Source organism: Hemitrygon akajei, chromosome 16 (genome assembly GCF_048418815.1).
Source record: "Hemitrygon akajei chromosome 16, sHemAka1.3, whole genome shotgun sequence".
Lineage (NCBI taxonomy): Eukaryota > Metazoa > Chordata > Chondrichthyes > Myliobatiformes > Dasyatidae > Hemitrygon > Hemitrygon akajei.
The window spans coordinates 37,958,915-37,984,719 of NC_133139.1; the positions used below are offsets into that span (position 1 = coordinate 37,958,915).

A 25,805-nucleotide genomic window follows, 5' to 3' on the forward strand; every position below is an offset into this window, starting at 1 on the left:
TATAGTTAACAAATACAAAAAAAACATTTTCCTTAATTCACCAAGTCATAAAATATAATGCCTTAAATCAATTAGAAACTTGTCCCAAGGCCAACTCTAATAAGTTTAAATTTAATTGTTACTCAACCATACACATGTATACAGCTAAATGAAACAGCACTCCTCTGGGACTAATGTCAAAAACACAGTACATACAGTCACACACAGCACAGAGTTATGATAGCACATACAGTCACAAAATAATATTAACACAAGTCCCAAATGGCATGGCCTGAAGATCGATGGTGGGTGGGATGCTGTCCCGGATCAAATACAAAATGTTACTTTTAAAGTAAACCTTCCTCCTTTTTTCCATTTCCCATTTTGGCTCCCCTCTTTCCACTTCTCTTCTCCTCACATGCCCATCACCTCACTCCAGTGCCCCTCCTCCTTCTCTTTCTCCAATGGTCCATGCTCTTCTATCACCCTTTACCTCTTTCACCTATCACCTTCCAGCTTCTCATTTCATACCCCCCTGCCTTGTGCTCCTTTCCCTCCCCCGCCTTCTTATTTTGGCTCCCTCTTCCTTTCAGTCCTGATGAAGGGTCTTGGCCCAAAACATCAACTGTTCATTCTCTTCCACAGCTTGACCTGCTGAGCTCATCCAGCATTGTGTGTTTGTTCCTCTGGGCTTCCAGCATTTGCAGAATCTCTGTGTAAATGTTACTTGTTTTATTCATTTCCAACTCCCAAGGGAAGATACAAGCTACTTTCAAAATAAATAAAAATCAACAAATTATCTAATTTAGAATTTTGAAGTTAATTTATTCTACTTAAGCAAAGTCTGTATGACCTTAAGTATCTCATTGGACCGTGCTAACCTTTACACCCACAACTATAACATAATTTTGTACCTAACACTGCTTGAATCAACACTGAAGCCGTTATGCTATCTATAATTTTGGTTATTTCAGTGGTTACCTTGCTGGATTATCACGCTCCACAATTAAATAGCTCACAACTGAATATTAGGGCAAGGCAGAATGGACCAGAGACATATTCTGACTCCAGTCCTCAAAAAGCATCACATTTAAATTCCTTTCCCGTATCTTTAAATCTCTAGCTTTGTACTATCCTATACTTTCAATCCCTTCCATCTTGGCATTCTTTACAAATACTTAATTCAACTGGGAATCGCCTCACTGTTGGAAGCATATTCAATTACCTGTCTCCTAAATCTCTCTGGGTCTTTGCTACTTTTAAAACTGGTGCTTACCAATATTTCAATCACACAGGTTTTCCTTTCTGGCTTGCCATTGGTTTCTTTATACTTATTTTTGAAGCTACTTGGGATTTTCTTATGCTAACAGCAAAATACATTTCCAAGTTCTTAATTTTATTTCTATTGAAATGAGAGAAAATATGTTAAATTGTTACATTTATAATTGACTAGATTGCTGAATATTTCATTGCTACAGTAGATCTGTATAATTCTCAGGAAAGTAGTTCATAGAAAAAATCTTCGTTACATTTGAACAATAATACTATGACACCCTTTGTTGTAAGACAAAAATAGAATAAAATCATGATTTCTCATCACAATTCTCTTGTGTTGTGAGACTTCACATCTGAAGTGTAGTGATTACACTTCTTAGACAATTCTATTGGCCAGGAGTCTGGGAAATCACCCTCCACTCTTTCCCATAATGGCAAGTGTCTTTCTATACCTACTTAACCCATCCCAAAAAATAAGCTATTTTCAACTGACGGATAGTACCTTGCTCCTTCCTCCCAAAAGAGGAAGTAAGTTTTCAACATCACAGAATGTCAACAAAGATTAGTACTTAAACACAAGAATTAAGTGTGAACTCACAATTCAAAGGCAGGTTCCCACCTTAATCCAAGTATGAGAACATATTACCTAATTCAAAATCTGCACAAAGAGATTTATATTTAGCTGGGATGCAAAATATATCAGAATAACAACATCCACAACTTCATTCTTAACTTCTGAATTATACCAACAATGCAGTACAAATTCTGTCTTCTGTGGACTTGCAGCTAGAATATAATTCATGGGCTTTTATAAATCCACTGTGCATTAACTGCACACTGCTAGGGAGGAATCCATCAATACATCAAGTCTCTTCACATTGCTGCTTTGCTCAGCATATACACAGATTAGTGCACACAGACAGCATAGTTTTGGTTTCTCGATGATAATTGGGCTTGAGGTTTGAGAGAAGACTTGAATTATGATATCATAATATTATTGTTAATTACTCAGTCAACTGCTGGACTTATACCCATAAAAGAATCCATTGACGTGATGCCCTATGCTCACAAATACACAAGAGAGAACTTAGGGTGGGCTGGGATAATTCGATTAGTTAAACTAATTAAAAATAGCTCTTCTGTTTGCTATCCTGAGCATTTTACAAAAAACATACTTAGAAATTAATCTTTTAGGAATGGGGAGTTGGGACGCACTTATAACAAGTGAAATAAGATACAAATGCCATTAAAAATCCAGAGCAAGAAAAGTAGAGACAAAAAGAGATTATAAGAGATAACAAGAACAAATAACGCTTAGTCACTTTAAAGTCAGACTAACAAAACTCTCCATCCTCCTCAAGGTACTTACTTTTGCTGGAATTAGGTCTGCAGAAGGTGACTACTGCTTGGTTTACCAATAAACTAGCAGTAGTGAATGGTCAGCTCATTATATGGAAATAATTAAAATACCTCACGATGAGCACCAAATACATCTACTTCACCAAAACCTAATATACCAGAAGAATGGATAGAGCCAATTAAAATCAGATGTTATAAAAAAACAATTAAAAAAGCACAATAAACATACCTTTTTTAGTGTTGCAACCAAATCACTATGTTTCTGCAAAAGCTGTGTTGTGACTTGCAATGTTCGTAGTTCTTCAAGTGCCTCCACGCACTTCTTTACGTCCTTCAACAGACCAAGAATTAGTGTTAACACATAACCTCTTAGTTCCTTTCAGTAAACCTTCTCACCACATTCCCTTCTGTTCTGTTTTGGGCCACATGCCAGTCATTACGAACTACTCTGCACTGTCAGCTTCAACGTTTGTACTTGCTTCTAATTTGGCTCCTGTCATGTAACTGTACAGAGCAATTCCAACTGAAGTAACATCCCTGGTTCTCAAGAAAGCCCTGAAAGGAATGGCTTGTGACTATTATGCAAGAAGAACACTGGTGCCACCTTGTGACAATTTATAAACTAGGCATTTTATTCCACATTTCACTGGTACAGCAATGTTCCTTCCATTATTTCTTGGCATAATTAGTTTGGTGATACTACAGATCTTTTATGTGCATCAGAATGTAATTTTTTGTGTGGGAGTTAGATTTTTCTGAAATCAAAAATAACTTGACTCTTGACACCTGCAGGTCCCATCCCATCTGCATCTTCATTGCTTGTCCTACTCTTGCTGGCTGTACCTTTATTAAGGGAAATATTATATATATTTCCCTTTGATAGGTTGAAGAATCTAATAGGCTTAATCATGCTGCCTGTAAGGAGTTCACGTTTTCCCCATGATTGCATGTGATTTCCCCAAACAGTCAAGAAGACGTACTGGTCAGAAGGTTAACTGGTGATTGGAAATTGTCCCATGATTAGGCTAGGATCAAATCAGGGAACTGCAGGGCAGCAAGGCTCAAAGGGCCGATTCCACGCTATATCTCAATAAAAAAAATATGGTGCGTATATTAGAAATATTTTTCCTGATAGCTACTTGATTGAGTCAAATTCGTTACAAAATTATTTCTAATCAACTTTCAAAGAAACTGCATGTTACAAACTTGAATCCACCTATCAGAATTCAACAATATTTATTGGAATTCCTTCATAAAACTGCAAATGAAGAAAGTTAATGACACTTTACACACAAAATGCTAGTGGAACACAGCAGGCCAGGCAGCATCTATAGGGAGAAGCGCTGTCGACGTTTCGGGCCGAGACCCTTCGTCAGGACTAACCGAAAGGAAAGATAGTAAGAGATTTGAAAGTAGTGGGGGGAGGGGGAAACGCGAAATGATAGGAGAAGACCAGAGGGGGTGGGATGAATCTAAGAGCTGGAAAGGTGATTGGCGAAAGTGATACAGAGCTGGAGAAAGGAAAGGATCATGGGACGGGAGGCCTCAGGAGAAAGAAGGGGGGGGGGGGGGAAGAGCACCAGAGGGAGATGGAGAACAGGCAAACAACTAAATATGTCAGGGATGGGGTAAGAAGGGGAGGAGGGGCATTAATGGAAGTTAGAGAAGTCAATGTTCATGCCATCAGGTTGGAGGCTACCCAGCCGGTCGACGAGCTCAGCATGCTTCATTAACTTTGCCTCCAACTTTCACCCTGCCCTCAAATTTACCTGGTCCATTTCCGACACCTCCCTCCCCTTTCTTGATCTTTCTGTCTCCATCTCTGGAGACGGCCTATCTACTGATATCTACTATAAGCCTACAGACTCTCACAGCTACCTGGACTATTCCTCTTCTCACCCTGTCTCTTGCAAAAAGGCTATCCTCTTCTCACAATTCTTCCATCTCCGCCGCATCTGCTCTCAGGATGAGGCTTTTCATTCCAAGACGAAGGAGATGTCTTCCTTTTTTAAACAAAGGGGCTTCCCTTCGTCCACCATCAACTCTGCTCTCAAACGCATCTCTCCCATTTCCTGCACATCTGCCCTCACCCCATCCACCCGCCAAAAATCCTTTTTGGTTAGCAAAAACAGGTCTTTCGTAACAGCGAGCTGTCATAAAGCGAATGTTCGAAAAACAGGGGCCACCTGTTACCCAAAGTTCCTCTAATTAAGTTATTAAAATACACTGAAAGTCCTTTGGGAATAAGGTTCCTAACATTTTGTGCACATTCTTGGGATCATTTATGTCTGACCCCAACTCTAAAAGATTAAAAGATCTTAAAAGCAGGAATTATTTTGTAACCAGAAATGATATAAGCAGATGGATGAGTATAATGTGAATTCTCCAAGCTGGGAAAAGTTGCAGAACATTAACATGTAACTGCAAGAATAAATTATTTTCTGGAAATTAATTTTAACTTTGCAGTGCAGGTTGGCTTCATCTTTAGACATTTTCGGCAATTTTAGAAATTATTTTTAAACATTCCACATATGTAGCAAAAACTTGCTTTCCAATGTAAATTTTTATTCATACTTACCGGGCTGTCAACCTTTAGAGCATGCTTAATGTCAGTATGTATTTTCTGAAGCTTCTGTTCTGCTGTCATTTCTATCAAATGAAACAAAATTTCAGCAGAAATTTATTGTCTCTATTGCAGTAAGCCTTAGCAAATTGCAAGATGGAGCAGCATTAGTACTGAAAGTCAGCTGAAAGTTCAGCTCCCTTTTCATCATTTGTTTAACTGATACAGATATTACGCATATAAAGAAAGATCAGGGATCCTTTTAACTCCACAATCATGCATTCCCCTAACTCCCTGGGGAGGCTACGATGATTAAAAGTTTTAAAAAAAAATGCTAGCTACTAAAAAAGTTCAAAAGTAAATTTATTATCCAAGTACATATATGTCACCATATAAAATCCTGAGATTCATTTTCTTGCAGGTATACTCAACAAATCTAATATCCTTAATAGAATTAAAGACTGCACCAACTTATAAAGTTATTCAAGAACGTTGCCAGGAAAGTGATTAAGACAAGCCAATGGATGTTGTCTACATAGACTATAGTGAGGCATTTGACAAGGTCCTGCATGGGAGGTGAGCCAAAAAAGATTCAATCACTTGGCATTCAACATGAGGTAGAATGGATTAGACATTGGCTTAGTGGGAAAAGCCAGAAAGTTGCCTCTTTGACTAGAAGCCTGTAATTGGTGGAGTGCCGCAGAGATCGCTGCTGGGTCCATTGTTGCTTGTCATTTATATCAATGATCAGTATGAAAATGTGGTTAACTGAATCAGCAAATTTGCAATTGACACCAAGATTGGGGGTGTAGTGTACAACAAGAAAGGCTATCGTGGCTTACAGACGGATCTGGACCATCTGGAAAAAATGGGCTGAAAAATGGCAGATGGAATTTAAAGCAGATAATGCAATGGTAGGGCACTAAGGAATGTGGTAGAACAAAGGGATCTAGGAATACAGGACCATAATTCATTGAAAGTGGTGTCACAGGTAGATAAGTTCATAAAGAAAGATTTTAGCACACTGGCCTTCATAAAGTACTGAGCAAAGGAGATGTGATGTCATGTTGAAGTAGTACAAGCATTGGTGAGGCCTAATTTGGAGTATCGTGTACTGTTTTGGTCACCTACCTAAAAGAAAGATGTAAACAAGGTTGAAAGAGTACAGAGAAGGATGTTGCGGAGTCTGGGAAACCTGAGTAATGAGGAAAGTTTGAATAGGTTTGGATTTATTCCTTGACTGAGAGAATATTTGATAGAGGTATACAAAATTGTGAGAATAGTTGGGTAAATGCAAGCAGGCTTTTTCCACTGACGTTGTGTGGGACAACAACTGGAGGTCATAGGTTAAGAGTGAAAAGTTTAAGGGGAACATGAGGGGAAACCTCTTCACTCAAGGGTCATGAGAGTGTGGACAGCACAGCACTGAGTGCTGACAGCACAAGTGGTGCATGCAAGTTCAATTTCAATGCTTAAGAGTAGTTTGGATAGGTACATGGATGATAGGGGTATGGACGGCTATGGTCCTGGTGGATTAGGCGGGCTGAAGAACCCTTTTCAAGAACACAAGATGAAGAGTTCTTGAAAGTGAATCCATAAGTTGTGAAAACATTTTAATGATGGGTAAGTAACGTTACCCTCCTTTGGTTCATAAGCTTGATGGCTCCAAGGGTAATAACTGTTCCTTAAGCTGAGAGTGAGTCCTGGGGCTCTTGAGGCTTCTTCCTAATGGCAGCAGCAAGAAGAGAGAATGACTTGGGTGGTGGGGGTCTTTGATGATAGATGCCACTTTCCTGCGACAATGCTCTATGTAGATGTGCTCAGTCGTGAGGAGGGCTTTACTTGTGATGGACTTGGCCATATCTACCACTTTTTACAGTATTTTCAGTTCAAGGGCATTGGTGTTTCCATACCAGGCTGTAATGCAGCCAATCAATATACTCTCCACCACACATCTATAGAAGTTTTAGATGTTATGCCAAATCTGTGAAAAATTATAAAGGAAGCAAAGGTGTTGCGTACTTTTTTTGTATTTGAATTTACAGGAGCTCTGAAATGATAACACTAAGGAATTTAAAGTTGCTGACATTCTCCTTCTCTGATCCTCCACTAAGGACTGGTTCATGGATGTCTGGTTTTCTCCTCCTGAAATCAATAATCAGTTCCTTGGTCTTGTTGACATTAAGAGGTTGATTTGTGACACCATTCTCAGGCAGATTTTCCACAGCCTTGTGGTGCACCTGTACTGCTGTAGATTGTGGAGATGTTGTAGCCAATCTGAAATGAGATCTGCAAGTGAGGAAAATGAGGATCCAATTGCATGAGGAGATTTTGAGACCAAGGTCTTGAAGCTTACTGATCAGTGTCAAGGGGATGATTGTACTAAATACTGAGCTGTAGTTGATAAAGAGCATCCTGATGTATGCATCTTTGCTGTCCAGATGTTCCAGGGTTGAGTGAAGAGCAAATGAGATGGCACCTGCCATGGGCCTGTTGTGCTGGCAGGCGAATTGGAGTGGATCCAAGTTGATTGTCAGGCAGAAGATGGCATGTTTCATTACCAACCTCTCAAAACACTTCAACACTGTGGATGTAACTGCCAAGTTTAAATTAACCACTTTCAGCAAGAACTTAAAACAATAATGGAAAATACCTTTTTTCTTTTCTATTTTTTTAACTTGCAGTTTCTCTTCTTTCTTTTTTTCTTTTTCTGCTTTGGCTGCCCTGCACAGAAATTAATAATTAAAACAGAGGAAAAAAAATCTAATCAGAAATTTCTGATAGTTTCAGACCAACATTTCTCATATCCCACACAATAAAAAGGAAAATGAAAAAAAGATTTATACAAGCACCTTAGGCCACTAGAGAACACTTTAGAACTAATTAGACATGCATTTTTTTAAATGTACAAGTTATTATAACATAGAATTTTGGCAGCCGATCTGCACACAGCAAGCAAAACTATGATAGTGGCCAAATAACTTTACAAGCATTGATTGAGGATTAAATTTTAATTATGACCCTGGGCAAAATTATCTTGTGATTCTTTAGAATCACGGGATACATTAATCTATCCCAGCCCTCTTATTGCATTTGCTCCATGGTAATGATAGCTCCAGAATCTTGATTGACAGATTGGGGATTTTTCATGCATTCGCTACCAACTTGGGAGCATCATAGTGAAAACCCAACCAAATTTGAGCGACACCAGTGCAAGATTGCTAGTGAGGACTAGTTGGCTAATCTTGGCATTCTACAGATAAATTCTACATATCCACACATGGAGACAGAAGACAGAACTTAGCCCAGGAATAAGGTAATATTTTACTTGATGTCCAAACTTTGAACTGATGTTTAAGTACAAGACATTCTGCAGATGCTGTAAATATTGAGGAATACACAAGTGCTGGAGTAACTCAGCAGTTCAGGCAGCATCCATGGAGAGGAATGAACAGTTGATACTTCAGGCTAAAACCATTCATTAGGACTGGCTAAATGGTCTTGGACCAAAATGTCAACTGTTTACTTCTCTCCACATTTACTTCCTAACCTCCTGAGATCCTCTAGCACTTTGTTACAAACATCTGTTCAAACACAACAGATATGTCCAGTGGTATATCCCATTAAATAGCATAAGGTGCTGAAATCTGAACTGTTGCAGCTGCTGGACAATGAAATATAACTCACCTTTCTTTGTGTCGATCTTCCTGCTTACGTTTTCTTTCTTTAGGCTCCCTTTCTTTTTTCTGTTTACTTGTGGGTTCAGAATGTGGTTTCTTTGGCTTTTTTTTCACCTGCAAATAATAATGTGACGTGTTCTATTTCACCTTTTAAACTATACTTAACAAAAAAAAACTTAAATACATTGAATTGTTAGTTGTGCAGCAAAAATGAGACATAGGAGCAGAGCTAGGTCTCTCGGCCCATCGAGTTTCCTCCACCATTTCATCATGGCTGATCCATTTCTCCTCTCAACCCCAATCTCCTGCCTTCTTCCTGTACCCCTTCATGCCCTGACCAATCAAGAATCTATCAACCTCTGCCTTAATATACATAAAGAGTTGGCCTCCTCAGCTGCCTGTTGCAACAAATTCCACAGATTTATCACTCTCCTGCTAAAGAAATTCCTCCTCATCTCTGTTCTAAAAGGATACCCTTCTATTCTTAGGCTCTCCACCATAGGAAACATCCTCTTCACATCCACTCTTCCATTTGATAGGATTCAATTAAGTCATCCCTCATTCTTCTGAATACCAGTGACTACAAGCCAGAGCCATCAAACATTCTTCATATAGCAAGCCATTCAATCCTGGAATCATTTTCGTGAACCTCCTTTGAACCCTCTCCAGTTTCAGCACATCCTTTCTCAGATAAGGGGCCCAAACTGCTCATAATACTCCATGTGAGGCCTCAACAGTGCTTTATAAAGCCTCAACATTACATCCTTGCTTTTATATTCTAGCACTCTTGAAATAAGTGCTAACATTGCAAACAAGAGAAAATCTGCAGACGCTGGTAATCCAAGCAGCACACACAAAATGCTGGAGGAACTCAGAAGGCTAGGCAGCATCTATAGAAAAGAGTACAGTCGACATTTTGGGCTGAGAACCTTCAACAGGACTGTCTTGCTGAAGGGCCTCAGCACAAAACGTCAACTCTACTCTTTTCCATAGACACAGCCTGGCCTGCTGAGTTCCTCCAGCACTTTGCATGTGTCATTAATATTGCACTTGCTTTCCTCACCACAGACTCAACCTGCAAGTTAACCTTTAGGGAATCCTGCACAAGGACCCCCCAAATCCCTTTGCACCTCAGTTTATTAAATTTTCTCTCCATTTAGAAAAAAATCAACCCTTTCAGTTCTTCTACCAAAGCATGACCATACACTTCCCAACACTGGATTCTATCTGCTATTTCTTTGCCCATTCTCCTAATCTGTCTAGGTCCTTCTGTAGCCTCTCTACTTCCTCAAAACTACCTGCCCCTCCTCCTACCTTCGTATCATTTACAAACTCGGCAACAAAGCCATCATCCAAATCATTAACATATAACGTTAAGAGAATCTGTCCCAACACAGACTCCTGTGGAACACCACTAGCCACCAGCAACCAACCAGAAAAGCCTCCCTTTATTTGCAGGAGTCAATGCATTTATTCCCTTTACTGCCTCTTGCCAGTCAGCCACTGCTTATCCATGCTAGAATCTTCCCTTTAATTCTTTGGGCTCATAGCTTGTTAAGCAGCCTCATGTGTGGCACCTTGTCAAATGCCTTCTGAAAATCCAAATATATGGGATCAACCAATTCTTGTTTGTCTGTCCTGTTTGTTATTTCTTCAAAGAATATCAACAGATTTATCAGCCAAGAGCTTCTCTTCAGGAAACCATGCTGACTACAGCCTATTTTATCATGTGCCTCCAAGTACTCCAAAACTACACCCTTATCAATCGACTCCAACATATCCCAACCACCCTAAGGCCAAACTTCCTTTCTTCTGCCTCTCTCCCTTCTTGAAGAGTGCAGAGACATTTGCAGTTTGCTAGTCTTTTGGAACCAATACAGAATCTGGTGAAGACTGATGCAAAATACTTATTCAGTTCATCTGCCATTACCTTGTCCCCCATCACTACCTCTCAAGCATCATTCTCCAGTGGTCCGATATCCATTCTTGCCTCTCTTTTACACTGTATCTGAAGAAAATTTTGGTATGCTCTTTAATATTATTGGATAGCTTATTTTCATATTTTATCTTTACCTTCTTATTAATTTTTTTAGTTGGCTTCTCTTGCTATCTGAAAGCTTCTCAATCCTCTAACTTCCCACTAATTTTTGCTCTATTAAATGCCCTCTATTTGGCTTTTATATTGGCTTTGACTTCTCTTGTTATACCAAACTCCCAGTGATTTTCCTACATTTTGCAATGTCAACACTTTCCAGAATAAATTAGTTTCTTCCAGTATAAAGGAATGTTTTGTTGGCCAATATGATTAAATATAAATAAAAATCTTATGTTATAAAAGTATCTATCGCCGTTTTGCATTTTCTGAAACATTTTTTATAAAATATTGCAGAGTACTTTTAAATTATAACTTCAGCATTAGTATATAAATATCTCCAATGCAAATCTAAAATCAGAGTCAGTACTGCTGCCTCATCAGATTTCACGAAGAATCACACAGAGAAAGGAGGTTTTCGACATTGAGTGACAGTGATAGAGCAAAGGATGCCACAGTTATCTGAAATCTGACCAAAACAAAATTAATAATAAACACTGGACATTAGTAATAAAACAGAGAATCTTGTATCCCAAGTGGTCTGTGTTCTACTGCCCTCTGGTGGCTACTTGCATATACTGTTGGATATATTAGTGGCCATCTTATCATCCTAGTTTTGAATGATTTAAATGATACCCACACATACAATTATTAGCACATACATATCTATTATTACTCGCATTCTTAAGTTTGAAATCATCTTCAATTGCTGTAATTATCTCATCAGTTGTTAGAATACTGAGTGTACTGGAAATTGCAGAGACTACAGGACCAGACATCTCAGTTGTAGTACAAAAGACCTGCTAGCTATTCTAGTACAGCTACAATACAGGCATCCAGGTATGATATTATCTTGCAATCTTGCTTATAAAAGCAGGACAAATCCAAATCAGGCTAATTGCCACCCATATCAATCTACTCTCTATCATTAAACACCATTTACTCATTCCAAAGCTATTTTGGGTTTTGCCAGCATTGCTCCTTCCAGAACTTATTAAATGCAGACCTGGAGAGCTGAGTTCCAGATAGCAAGAGAAAGTGACAGCCCTTGACATCAAGGTTGTGTTTTATTAAATGGTATCAAGATGCACTGGTAAAATTGAAGGTCAATGGGCCTGAAGGTGAAAGCATTTGAGTGCTTACAGTTATACACTGAACAAAGGAGGACAACTATGGTTGATAAGAGTTCGATACTCAACACCTCAACTTTACCACAGGAGGTTCTCAGGGCAATTTCCTGGGCCAAACCATTTAGCAGCTTCAAGGACTTTTCTCCACCACAAGGAAGAAAATAATTGCACAGCATTCAGTTCCAGTCAGAAGTCCTTAGCAAATTAAGTAATTCTGCCCTTCTTGCAACATGACTGGGACAACACATCAGGCATTGGCTGATAAGCAGCAAACCACAGAAACACCACTTAGCAACAGTCACCAATGTGAGAGCCTGACCATCTTCTCTTCCCATTCAATGACATTACCACTGTCAAGTCACACAACATCAAAATATTGGGAGTATCATTGACTAGAAACTCAACTGTGCAAAGACTTCTAATCTGCAGCCATTACCCCAAGGTCTTTCAGCCATCTACAAGGCACATCTGAAAAGTGACACTACTTTTCACTACTCTCCACTTCCCTGGATGACTGCAGTGCCCACAATTCAAAGCAGCATTCAAGGCAAACCCACCCAGTTGACTGACACCCCTTCAACCACTCCGAACAATTATTCTCTCTACTACCAGCTCATAGTGGCGGCAAACTGTATCCAATATATTACAACAGCAGCTCTCAAACCCACAATCTCTGCCATCATGAAGGACAGGAACATCAGATGATGCCCTGAATCGTGAAACACAACTACCTCCAGCATGTTGTGATATCCAAATCTTGAAACTTCCTCTCCAATAGCATTGTCAGAATACCTTCACCAGTAGACAGCTCCCCACCACCTTATTGAGCAATTATGGAAGAGCAATAAATAGTTACCTTGCAAATCAGCTCTAGGCAACATAAATGAACTTTAAAAATTGTATTAGTTGACCTATCCCTGTGCCTGATTTTATCACCAGTTTGGTCTCTATATGGTTACCCAATAAAAATTACATTAAAGTTCAGGAACAACATAAAAATTTATGTATAAGAAAGAGGTAAAAGCTCAATATGTTTTAATAAACATTTTGTATTAACCACAGATGTTTTATTATGACTACCCACAGTTAAATAATCTACTATTACTCACAGGATAGATCTAGGTAGTAAAAATAGCAGGCAAAAATAATAAAAATTAATGACCACTAAAACAATAACCACAATGACACATCTTCAAAAAATGTTGATGAAGATCTGAACAAAAGTAAAATCGTCAAAATGAACTGAATCAATATAAACTAAATTCACCTCCTTTTCCACTGCAGAGTCCGAATCAGAGGAGTATTTTGACTTAGCCCGAACTTTCTTGACTTTCTTTGATGGTTCTTTCTTTACTTCATCTACTTCATCAACTAACTTGTCCTGATCATCCTCTTTTTCTTTTTCTTCTTTCCGTTTCCTCTTCTCCTCTTCTTCCTCCTCCCTTTCCTTTTCTCTTAATTTTCGTAGCTCTTCCTCCTGCTGTTTCCTTCTCCTTTCCTCTATCTCTCTCTTTCGTTCTTCATCTCGTTTTTTCCAGTCACTGATCTTATCTTCAGAATCGCTGTCACTGCTAAAATTAAACAATGAATAAGGTACATACATAGGTCTGTAGGAGATTTCCAAAGGAACCAGCACAGGTGCAAAGGGCTAAATGGCTATGCTCTGTACTCTACTTTTCACTGATTAGTTGTTATAATCTCAGGTGACGTTTTAAAATGTCTTGATATTACTACTGGTTTGAGGTCTTCCTCATCTGCATCAGATATCCTTTCCAAATACTCAGAAGTTAAAGGCCTCTGACTGCAAATCTGATAAGCAATGATGCGAGTGCCAGGGTCCAAGGAATTTAATCAGTCCTCCTAATGTTTCTAATAAATTCTCTTTTCAATTAAATTTTTTAAGCTCTTTTCTGATATTAGACTCTTGGCCTTCTCCCAATTTTGTTATATTTATTTTGTCATTTGCTTTAGTCATTTATCTCTTTATAATTTCTTCTGTAATCACAGAGATCCCACATTTCTCTTATTTCTTTACTAACCAGTTCAAGAAGCCCTTATTACATTTGTTTTTATATTTGTTATGTTACCCTCATTCTATCTTTATATTTTTGTCCATTCTTTGCTGGTTTCTAATGTTGAAAGACAGCTTGATAATACTGTACATCTCTTATTTCAGTCTAATTCCAAGAGCAGGAGCCATGTATCAATTTTCTGTCTGTATTGTATTTTGTGGCACATTTACTATGGTGGTCTGACACATGGGTTGGGGCATAGTAGAAGCACATGAGGATAGCTACATATTCTTGTTTAGTGAATTGTTTAGTCTAGTTGAGAACTAGAGGCACCTAGGAATTACAATTTTTGTTGATCGCTAATTGGGATGTTATTAGAGTACTAATTGGAAGACTTAAATACGTAAGAACACCAATTCTGATATTGCTAATTAGAATGCTTAGTTACTGCGATTCAAACACAAAGATTCATATATCGCTAATTCAGTTTGGTTAATTTTCTTTTAAATCACTATAAAATCATTTGTCTTTGCTGGATTCAGAGTAAAGGATCAAAAGTACCTTTTTCAACTTTGGAACTTTGTTATTTGGAAGTGCGTCATACAGAGTCGATCTCCTCGCTTAGTCTCTCAGCAGTTTTGGTTTGTTTTAAAGTAACTGCTACATTTTGTCAACAAAAAATTGTTATAGCAAACGAACATCTCAGTTCGGACCTCTTGGCGAAACTGTAGCAGCTTGCAGCAAGTAAACGACCCTTTGTTGATTCATGCTGTGTATTTGTGGTTTAAACCAGTTTTGAATGGTCAGCGCTGCCTGTCCATTGGGGACCGTTGCTTAATCTTATGGTGTTTGCCTGAGGGTTTGTCACTTTGTTTTATTGAAGCGCTGAAATATTCCGGTTGCCGACATTTAAATTGAAGTCTGTTTGTTCGGTCTGGTTTAAGCACTGTGGATACATGGACAGTTTTTTGTTGACTACGTCTATTGAATCGAAAATCGATGGTGCTGCGGGTGAACAAAGAGTTCATTGCGAGACACGCAACTAGAGAAAGTAACACAAGTGTATCAAAGCATGGAATTCGCATCAATGATTCTGGAGACGGGCTTGCAAAAAGAAACTGAAGCTAAAGCTAAGACTAACTGAATCAAAGTTTTCAAAAGGGTTTGAAATAAATGTAAACAAAATTAAAGGTTTAATACCATCAATTAATAACCTTATGAAAAATAAAGAAAATGTCTTACAAGTGCAATCTCATTCTGATCAATCTTTCTGAAGCTGCTGCTACTAAGCAACATCACATAATAAACTCATTATTTCCCCAGCTCATACAAGAGAAACAAAATAGATGTTTTTCAAGCATTGATGGCTATTATAATGTATTCATAGGGGATGTGAAACCTTCACCTTCCATCAGACAATGTTTCTCAAATTCCAAGGCACGGTTTGATTATGCAAAGAGCAGGTGACCCACAGGATGATGTGAAACTGAATCACGGCGTGTGTAATGTCTGTGCTCGAAGTTTTCTTGCAGGAAGAAAACCTTCTGTATTTACTACCTCTTCTGCAGGCACTAAAGCAAAGGCTGATTAGCTGCATTAATTGCATGTCAACAATTACTGAACTAGAAACATGCACTGGAAGAGCAAGAGGAGCAGATTGAAGAAGTGGATCATCTATGGAAAAGGAAGGAACAGCTTAAGTTAGAGGAAGAAATTGCTACGCATATGGATAAAGTTAATGTGCTAAGGCCTTCACGGTGTAGTGAGTGCTATAAGTGCTCCAGCAGGACAGTCCTATGGTGTGAGTTCCTACAATAGAAAGGCACAAAGGAAAACAACAACACCCAGTGTCAATGCTAATTTATTCATTCCTCAAGTTTCTGTAAAACATGAGCAAGACCCCCAAAAGGTTATTCAGGGTCCTCTAATGAGGCACTACAACATATGCCAACAGCTCAAAGTGCTCATGGGATCATTAACTTACAGCATGAAAACACTTGTTTTAGATGACAGAGTTCAAAATAGTGCTATTGAAGCAAAATGAAATAACAACCTTATTGGTACAACAACATATTTCATCTTTGCCTAAAAGAGTGAATTCAAGTCTTCAATAGTGATCTATTGCTGTATCATGCAATCATGAGGGCTTTTATAAAGTGTTGAAGGCAAGACTGACAGCTATAGCGACTGCTTTTATTTCCTTGAACAGTACACTAGAGGTCGCCCTAGAGAACTTGTCAGAAGTTCCCAGCATGTTGACCCCAAGAAAGGATATGTAAAAACTAATGCTTTACTACAGGAACATTTTGGTAATGAACAGAAAATTGCATCATAATTGTAAATCTCCCAAGTATTAGTTTCAACTGAAACATGTTCATTTGCCAGAAATTGAGTTGCTGATAGGGACAAATGTGCCTAAAGCATTGGAGCTGTTGCAGGAGATCTTGCATTGTTAGTGATGGACCCTATGCAATTGCCACTACTGTGGGTTGTTGGGTTGCACTGTGAATGGACCACTGAAAAGAGACCATGACGACAAAAGAAACTGAGCACAGAGTTGACAGTTAAAAGGATTTCAGTTTTTAAAAACTTGGATGAGCTTTGGCAGCTGCACTTCAAGGCTGACTTCCCTGTATGCAATCAGAATGAACAACCTGGTTTGTCAAGAGAAGATCACAAGTTTGCAGAGCTTACCTTCAGAAAGGAAGGTTAACATGCCAAATAATAGGAAGGTTACTAAACAGTGTGCTCTAAATCTAAGGAAGATGTTTACGGAGAATGTGTCATTTCACACTGACCACACAGATTTCATGAAGGATGTCATTTCCAAAGGTTATGCTGAAAGTGTGCCAGCAGATCTGGAAAGCAGTGATGGGAAAGTCTGGTATATTCTACATCATGGTATTTATCACCTCAGAAGAGAGAAACTTTGTGTTGTGTTTGACTGTGCAGTGACTTTTCAAGGAATATTATTTAATGATCAGCTTTTACAGGGTCCAGATCTTGCTAGCTCACCGACCGAAGTCATAACCAGATTCAGAAAGAACTAGTGGTGATCATGGTAGATAGTGAATTAATGTTTCATCAGGTTAAAGTACCAGCGGAAGATGCAGATCTGCTGAGGTTTCTCTGGTGGCCTGATGGTGACCTCAACTAAAATATGATGGGTTTTGAAATGGGGTTTAATCATATTGGAGCAACTTCACCACCAAGCTGTCCCAACTTCACTCTTTGGAAATGCACAGAAGACAATTAAGAACAGTTCAGCTGAGAGACGGTGGATAAAGTTCTGCATTGCTTCTATGTTGAAGGTTCAAAGGTCAAATGTCAGAGAAATGTATACAATATACATCCGGAAAAGCTTTTTCTTTGCAAACATCCATGAAAACAGAGAAGTGCCCCAAAGAATGAACAAGTTAAACGTGAGAACCCTAAAGTTCCCCCCCACCTCCCCCCTCCCATGCGTAAGCGGTGGCAGGCAACAATCCCCCCTCCCCCCCCACCGGCAGAAAAAAGCACACCTGCTACCAAGCACAAGCGTGAGTTAAGCGATAGCAAAGACACAGACCAAAGTTACCCCAAACGCTTTGCATTTCATCCAACATTTGACAATGCACAGATTCTCTCTCTCTCCCTGGCAAAGGAGAGGGAGGTGTCCCCCATTTTCACAACAAGTGGGAGACATAACAACCCCCTGCTGGTTTACATGTTAAAAGTCTGTTTCATCGCTTTTTTCATCTTGAATGCCTTGTGTTCTCTGTTCTATCATGACCTTTTATCTACTAGTACAAAAGGCGGCTTTCAACTCACAAAGTGGATAAGCAATAGACATAGTGTGCTAGTTGTGATACCAGAAGAGCAAAGAGCGAAAGACAAAGAATTTGGATCAAGATATTCCTTTGTTGGTGAGAATACGGGGGGTGCAATGGTGCATTCAGTCTGATACTTTCAAGTTTAAGATCATGATCCAAAATAGACCACTCATCAGAAGGGGCTTCCTCTCCAGTTAGTTCTATCAATGATCTTTTAGGAATCTTGAGTCCGGTGGTGCTATCTGCTAAGATGATTTTATAAGATCTTTGTTAAGAAGGGCTTGGCTGGGATGACACTATACCAAATTTAGTTAGTCGTGAGTGGTCAAGCTGGCTGGAAGAACTCTGCCAGTTGGAAGACTTCAAGGTTGTTAGATGCTTGAAACCTGCGGATTCTGAAGTAGCTACTACTGCGAACTGCACTTTACAGATGCAAGCAAATATGGCTTTAGAACAGTGACCTAAAGTTGCACAAAACATGCTCTCAGGTACGCAGTGCTTTTATCATGGGAAAATTTACAGTAGCTTCACTGTTTACAGTAGTTTCCATCCTTCAAATGGAGCTCACCGCTGCCATGGAGGCAAGCTATATGGACAAGTTGTGGAGGAAGCAGTTGCACATGCAGCTTCATGACTCAGTGTTTTGGACCGATCGTACTTCTGTGCTGAATTAAACTTCCAGATTCCGAACCTTCATTGCAAACAGAGTCTCAGAAATTCTTAAGGTTTCACAAGCATCTCAATAGAGGTTGTAAACTCTTCAAGCACCCCAGCAGATTTGGCCTCAAAGGGTTGAAGGTGAAAGCATTCCTGAATAATGAGATATGGGTGTCAGGGCATCAGTATCTTCTTCAGACTGAAAGCAAATGGTCTGTGAAACCCAATTGTTCTACAGAACTGCGGCTACATGATTTGGATGCCAAGAGGAGTGTTACAATGAATGCCAGTCAGATTGAAGAGGAGGTAGATGTGGTAATATTTGTAATCCATCACTTCTCATCTTGGACCCTTTTGAAGAAAATGTTGGCCTGGATTCTTAGATCTAAACACCTGCTCCTGTTTCTTAGTCAAAAGAGGAAGCAAGTGAACATTGCTCTTGCTCAGTCTGACTTGAAGAACAACAAGGGTAATCTTTGGAGAGAGAAACTGAGAAGGCCAAAGGTCAGATTGGCCAAGGTTGTTTCTCAGTGAAACAGATCAGAAAGGCTGCCATGGAAAACAATGGGTTTTGCCACAGATTTCCAGATGAATTCTCAAGTTGGCAAAGTGCAAAGTGTGAAAAGGAACAGACATATTTTCAAGCTCAATCTAGGTCTTGAAGATGGTCTCTTGAGAGTTGGTGAACGACTTAGCAGGCAGCCATTCCTGAACAGTCTAAGCATTCTGTTATACTGGGAAAGGATCTTCATATCTCAGACCTCATGTACATCAAGAGGCGGGACATGATGACCATAACCATGTTCTCCAGGTTGCACCAAAAATACTGGATTGCTGGTGCTGTACAGCTATTAAGATGAATCCTGTCTAAGGTGTTGTTTCTCAACTGTTATGTGCAGCTCCAAGATGCCAGCATATGGCAGATCTACCTCTGTACAGCAAAGAGCCATTGAAAAGTGGAATAATTCATAGGATTAGTGATATCCTTCTTATAAAAAGAATTAAGCCCATTTAAACCCCCCCCCACAGGTGGTTCATATCATGGAGAACATGAGAAAGATCAATCATGTCTGTGCAAAAGGTCCTCAATTCCACTATAAAAGTACAGAATCTTGACCAAGAGGGTCTCCACACAGTCCTTTGTGAAGTAGAGGATATTATCAATAGTCGCCCAATTAATAAATCATCTGATCCCAATGATTTGGAAGCAGTAACAGCTAACTATCTGTTGCTTCGGAAGACTTCACCATCCTTACCACCAGGAGTTTAAAATGGAAGATATTTATGCTCATCATAGTTGGAAGCAGGTCCAATATACGTCAAATTTATTTTGGAAACAGTGGTGGGTTATGATAGGAATGTCAGAAATGGTAAGGTGCAAAACACTGTTTCCTCCCAGGATTTATTGTGTTTATAGTTGACAACACAGCACCTCAAAACTCATGGATCATGGGAAGAGTCATTAAAGTCTTTCCAGACAGAAGAGGATTTATGGGTCAGGTGCACATCAAGACCAAGACCAGCTGTCTGGGCAGGCCTATAACCAAGACCTGTCTTCTACAGGGGGCAGAGGTTTGAGGAGTTACAGCTCTAGATGCTTCATGCTTTGACTTGACTTACTGACTTGACAGAGTGATGGTAAAGGTCACTCTGTACTGGGATTAAGTGCTGGTAACCTCTAGCCTAGATGACTGTTACAGGATTTGAATAGAAGAAGAAAGAAGAGGACATTTAAATAAATGTTGTTTATCCTTGAAGATTTCATGTCTCCTATGTTAGTAGTATGTAGTTACAATTATTTTAGTATAATAATTAAGGAGCTGGGATGTAGGAACCATATATCTATTTCCTGTTCCTAGGAGCCACGTATCAATTTTCTGTCTTTATTGCATTTATTACAGTAATCTCACATGGTTTGGGGCATGGCAGAAGAAACATATTACATATTCTTATTTTCTTAGTTGTTTAGTTTGGTCTAGTTGAGAGTGAGAGGAAGCGGGTAATATTTTTTTATTGACCACTAATTGGGAAGTTATTGGAATGCTAATTGGAAAGCTTAAATACATAAAGAACTCTAATTCTGATATCACTAATTAGAATGCTTAGCTACACTAATTTGACTAATAAGAATGCAATGTTGCTAATTCAGTTTTGTTAATTTTTTTTATATTGCGATAAGATCGCTCATCTTTGCCGGTTTCATAACAAAGAATCAAAAGTACCTTTCTTTGACTTTGGAACTTTGTTATTTGGAAACACGTCATACTTCTTGCTTAATCTCTCAGCAGTTTTGGTTTGTTTTTAAGTAACTGCTACACCATCCATGACTAAAGTTATGAATGGATTATTTTTTCCATGGAAAGTTTATTTCTCAATGGAATATACATTCATCCGCTGTTATTCAAACCTTTAAGTCTCATTTCCTAATCTGCCTTAGTTTCCTCATCCCGACAGGTAATTAACTTTAAACTCAGAATTACAGCTCAAAACTGGATGCAATCCTTTACTCAAGGATTAATCCTAACCTAGACATAATCTATGAAAGAGTCTTGAACAGAAATCGCAAGTGTACTATGTTAATCTACAACTGGAGAACCCCTTGCTATGATGTTACAAATTAACTCTGCTTCTTTATACCACTTTTAAGGAATCTTGTTCTCAAATTAATTCCACAAAGATAATGGACCAAGAAACTGTCCTGAACATATTCTAACTCATCCTTCAATCTACTTTTACAAATTTAATTTACTCATATTATATGAATATTAAAATGTCCCAAGAACTACGTTACTTTTGCTCCAACTTCTTAATTCTTGATTATTTTCCTAACACTGTTGCTGCTGCTGCTGCATAAAATATTTCCACTAGTACTTTTTTTTTGTCCTTACTTGTTATTGATTCTATTTCTCAACTAAAATCATAAGTCATACTCTTATCAAATTTCTCCCTCTTTTCAAATTATTAAGCTCTTTGGAATATTTAACCACACAACTACATCACTATTGTATTACATCAAATCCATTAATCTATATTTGTTCCACAAGTTCATTAGACCTGTTCTGAATGTGCAACACACAAAATGCTGGAGGAACTCAGCAGGTCTGGCAGCATCTATGGAAAGAAATAAACAAAGTTTCTGACCAAGATCCTTTATCAGGACTGGATAGGAAGAAGCCAGAATGGGGTGGGGGGGGGGGGAGGGGGCGGAAAGAGGGAATCGTACAAGCTAGAAGGTGATAAGTGAAGCTAGTTGGGTGGGATGAAGTAAGCTAGGAGGTATTACATGGAAAAGGGAAAAGGCAAGAGAGGAAGGAATTGAATAGGAGAGGAGAATAGACCATGGGAGAAAAGGAAGGAAGGAGGGGCACCAGTGGGATAAGAGAAAAGAGGGAAGCCAGAGTGGGGAATGGAAGAAGAAAAAAGGGGAGGGGGGAAAAATTATGGGAAATTAGAGAAATTGATATGCATCCCATCAGGTTGGAGGCTAGCCGGACAGAATACGAGGTGCTGGTCCTCCAACCTGAGAATAACCTCATTGTAGCAGCAGAGGAGGCTATGGACTGACATGTCAGAAAGAGAATGGGGATTGGAATTAATTTGGTTGGCCACCAGGAAATTGCTTTTAGTGGAGGGAGTGGAGATGTTCGACAAAATAGTCACCCAGTCTACAATTGGTCTCACCAATGTAAAGGAGGTCTCATCAGGAGCACAGAGTACAAGTCACAATCCCAACAGATTTGTAGGTGAAGTGTTGCCTCACATCCTGGGAGCAGATGTGGTGGAGACAAAGGAAATGAGAGAAAGAAAAAGGCAGGGTGGGAAATAGTATAATCCAAGATAGCTATGAAAGTCAGTACGTTTGTAAAAGGTATCAGTAGCTAATTTGTCTCTAGAGATGAAGACAAAGAGATCAAGAAAGAGGAGAGAGGTGTCAGAAAGGTACCAAGGGAACTTAAGGACAAGGTGGAGGCAAAGTTGATGAAATTGACGACCACAACTTGGGTGCATGAAGCAGCACCTATACAGTCATCAATGCACTGCAGTAATGAGCATTACCAGGAAAGCCCTGGAACTTAGACTGTAGTACGTAGCCAACGAAAAGGCAAGTACAGCTGGGGCCCATTCAGGTGTCCATAGCTACACCTTGAGTTTGGAGAAAGCGGGAAGAGCCAAATGAAAAATTGTTGCGTGTAAGGACTAGTTCTACCAGATGGAGGAGGGTGGGGATGGAGGAGAACTGGTCAGGTCTGTTGTTGAGAAAGAAATCTTTTTGATGAGGAATCGACATGTATAGGAACTGGACATCCATGGTAATCAGGGTCAGGGAATTGAAAATTATTGAGGACATTGAGAGTGTGTGAAGTGTCACAGGTGTAGGTCAGAAGGGACTGATCAAAGAGGGACAAAATGGAGTCAAGACATGCTGACAAAAGTTCAGTGGGGCAGCAACAAGTAGACAGAAACAATGGCCTTATCCAGACAGTCCTGTTTGTGGATCTTGAGTAGGAGGTAAATGAACAGTGTGAGATAAGTGAACGAAGGTTGGTGGCAGTAGATGGAAGATTTCCATATTTGATGAGGTTGGTGATGGTGTGGGAAACAATGTCCTGATGTTCCAGAGTGGGATCCTGTTCAAGGGGTAAGTAGAAGGAGACGTCTGAGACTTGCCACCTGGCCTCAGCAAGGTAGAGGTCAGTTAACCAGATTACGATAGCACCCGACTGCCGCTGCCCCTCATCCCCGCCTCCCCCCCCCCTCCACCAGCCTGTGGGTTTGATGGGGAGGTTGGGATTGGTGCAGAGAGTGGTGTGCAGTGGGGCAAGGTCTAAATAGCATAGATGACTGCTGGTCAAGAATGTCTTGTCCACAGTGAAACATTAGAGGAAAATCCTAAGATGTCCTATAACTACATTAGAAGTAAAAAGATGGCTAGGTAGAGACTGGCAGATCAGCAGGGCTGTCGGTGTCCTGAGCTGCAGGAGATGGGTAGAACTTCTAACAAATATTTCTCCTCAGTATTTACTGAAGAGAAAAATTATGGTTACTCAGAAGATAAGAGAAACAAGTGAAGACACTTTGGAGGACATTCACATTATAAGGGAGGAGGTATTTGAAGCCCTACAGCAGATTAAGGTGGATAAATCCCCAAGCTCTGACAGTGCATCTTCAGACTTTGTGGAAGGCTAATGAAATTGTGGAGACCCTCCAGGGATATGTTTGCTTCATCGTTAGCCAGTAGTGAAACTCCCAAAGCTTGATAATATTGTTCCATTGTTTAAAAAGGGTATCAAGGACAAGCAAGGAAACTACAGACCAATAAGCCTGAGGTGAGTAGTGGGGAAGTTACTGGAGGGAATTCTGAGGGCTAGGATCTACCAGAACTTGGATTTACAGAGTCTGATTAGGAGTCAGCATGACTTTGTGCATGGGAATCGTGCTTGACCAACTTTTTAAAATAATTTATTTTTGAAAAGGTAACTAAAAAGATAGATGAGAGTAGGGCAGCAGACATAGTCTATTTGAACTTCAGCAAGGACCCTTCAACAAGGCACTCTCTAGTCTGGAAGGTTGGGTCCCATGAAATCCAGGGAGAGCAATTATGTAGGTTCTAAATTGACTTGGAGGTTAGAAAGAGAGGGTGGTGGTGACAGTTGTTGCTTGGAATGGAGGTCAGTAACTATTGGTGTGTCACAGGGGTCGGTTTGGGACCTTTGTTATTCATCAATTATATGAATGATTTGGCTGCAAATACACAAGGCTTGCATATGACACTATATTAGGTGGTGCTGTTCACAGTGAAGAAAGTTACTGTAGATTAGAAGGGGATCTTGATCAGTTAAGGAAGTGGGCCGAGTAGTGCAAATTAAGTATAAGATGATGCACTTCAGTTAATCAAACCAACATAGGACACTAGAGTGCAATGGAGCAGAGGGACCTCAGGATACATGTGCATGCTTTGTTAACAGTTTAGTACGCTGGCCTTCAAAGTATGGGAATTGGGACATTATGCTGCAGTTGTACAAATCATTGGGGAAACTGCACTTGGAATACTGTGTACAATTCTGGTCACCCTTTTATAGGAAAGCAATGCTAAACTGGAAAGAGTTCAGAAAGAAGCAAGAGGATGTTGCCAGGACTAAAGAGCCTGAATTAGTTGATCAGGCTAGGTCATTACTCCTTGTAATGTAGAATGAAGGCAACCTTATAGAAATCTTTAAAATTAATTGAGGCATAGATAAGGGGAATGGAGAAGTCTTTTTTCCCCAGGATAGGATATACCAAAACTAGGGAGCATAGGTTTAAGATGAAAGGGGAAAGATTTAAAAAGGACAAATGGCAACTTTTCCCACACAGAGGATAGTGAGTATATGAAATGTTCTACAAGTGGTTGAGGCAGGTAGAAAAGTATTATTTAAGCAGCAATTGGATAGCTAGGGCTTAGTGGGATAGGAGTCAAATGCAGGATATTGGGACTGACTGGGTGGACACCTTAGCGACCTCATTAGGCCAAAGGGCCAGTATCCTGTTGTTTTGCTCTACCAAACCTAATATCCCTTTATAGTTAAATTTTATATTATACAAAAGTTCATTCCATCTTATTATATATGTATTTAAGTCATTTTGCACATTGGTTAGTAAGAACTAATAAATATGTTACGTTTATACTAACCTGAGGCTGCTGGAGACAGAAGGTAACCTCTCAACTTTCGGCTTCCTTCCTCTTGGTTTAGGAGTCTTCTTTTGAGCTGCTAAAGAGAAGGAAAAGATAATGTCTGAAGTAATTAGATTTGTGCATATCGTTATCTAGATTAAACATTAAATATTCACTTCATATACTGACCACATTAGAATCTTATTTTTGAACAAAGTACAGCTGTACATAATCCATTAATGAGTTTTGTTTTATTTAACTTCTGTAATATAGATAGATAGGATATGAATTCTGATATTTATGATGGAATTCAAAAGCAGTTACCCTAATGTGCCAGAACTTCTGACAGCAACAAATCACTCACTGTCCCTATTGAGACACTGATGAATTGGATGGAGATTCAGCTTTAAAGGATCCCCTAATGTTGATGGATAGGAAAATTGACAGCTGGATAAATTGTAGCCCAAAGACCTGCAGAGACATTCTAAAGTCATTAGAAATCAATCAATAGCTTTTAAAGTTAATTAAGAACACAAAAACATTTTTTTTGTGTGCCATACTCTGCCAGAGCCTCAGCAACCACTTATTTTTTCA

The 25,805-nt window shown here is 39.4% G+C and overlaps 1 protein-coding gene across 2 annotated transcripts in view; it reads right to left on the reverse strand.

The window, feature by feature from the left end:
• The window catches only part of hdgfl2 (HDGF like 2), an 82,623-nt gene that overhangs the window by 3,938 nt on the left and 52,880 nt on the right, over window positions 1–25,805 (reverse strand). Inside the window, exons 8-13 of one of the 2 annotated variants that reach the window (XM_073068723.1) lie at window positions 25,230–25,305; window positions 13,346–13,649; window positions 8,864–8,970; window positions 7,830–7,900; window positions 5,192–5,262; window positions 2,843–2,944 (exon numbers count right to left, since the gene is read on the reverse strand). In XM_073068723.1, coding sequence (XP_072924824.1) covers window positions 2,843–2,944; window positions 5,192–5,262; window positions 7,830–7,900; window positions 8,864–8,970; window positions 13,346–13,649; window positions 25,230–25,305 — 731 coding nt within the window. Of the gene's footprint in view, window positions 1–2,842; window positions 2,945–5,191; window positions 5,263–7,829; window positions 7,901–8,863; window positions 8,971–13,345; window positions 13,650–25,229; window positions 25,309–25,805 lie in introns of both variants that reach the window. The other variant, XM_073068722.1, reaches the window with a different exon arrangement.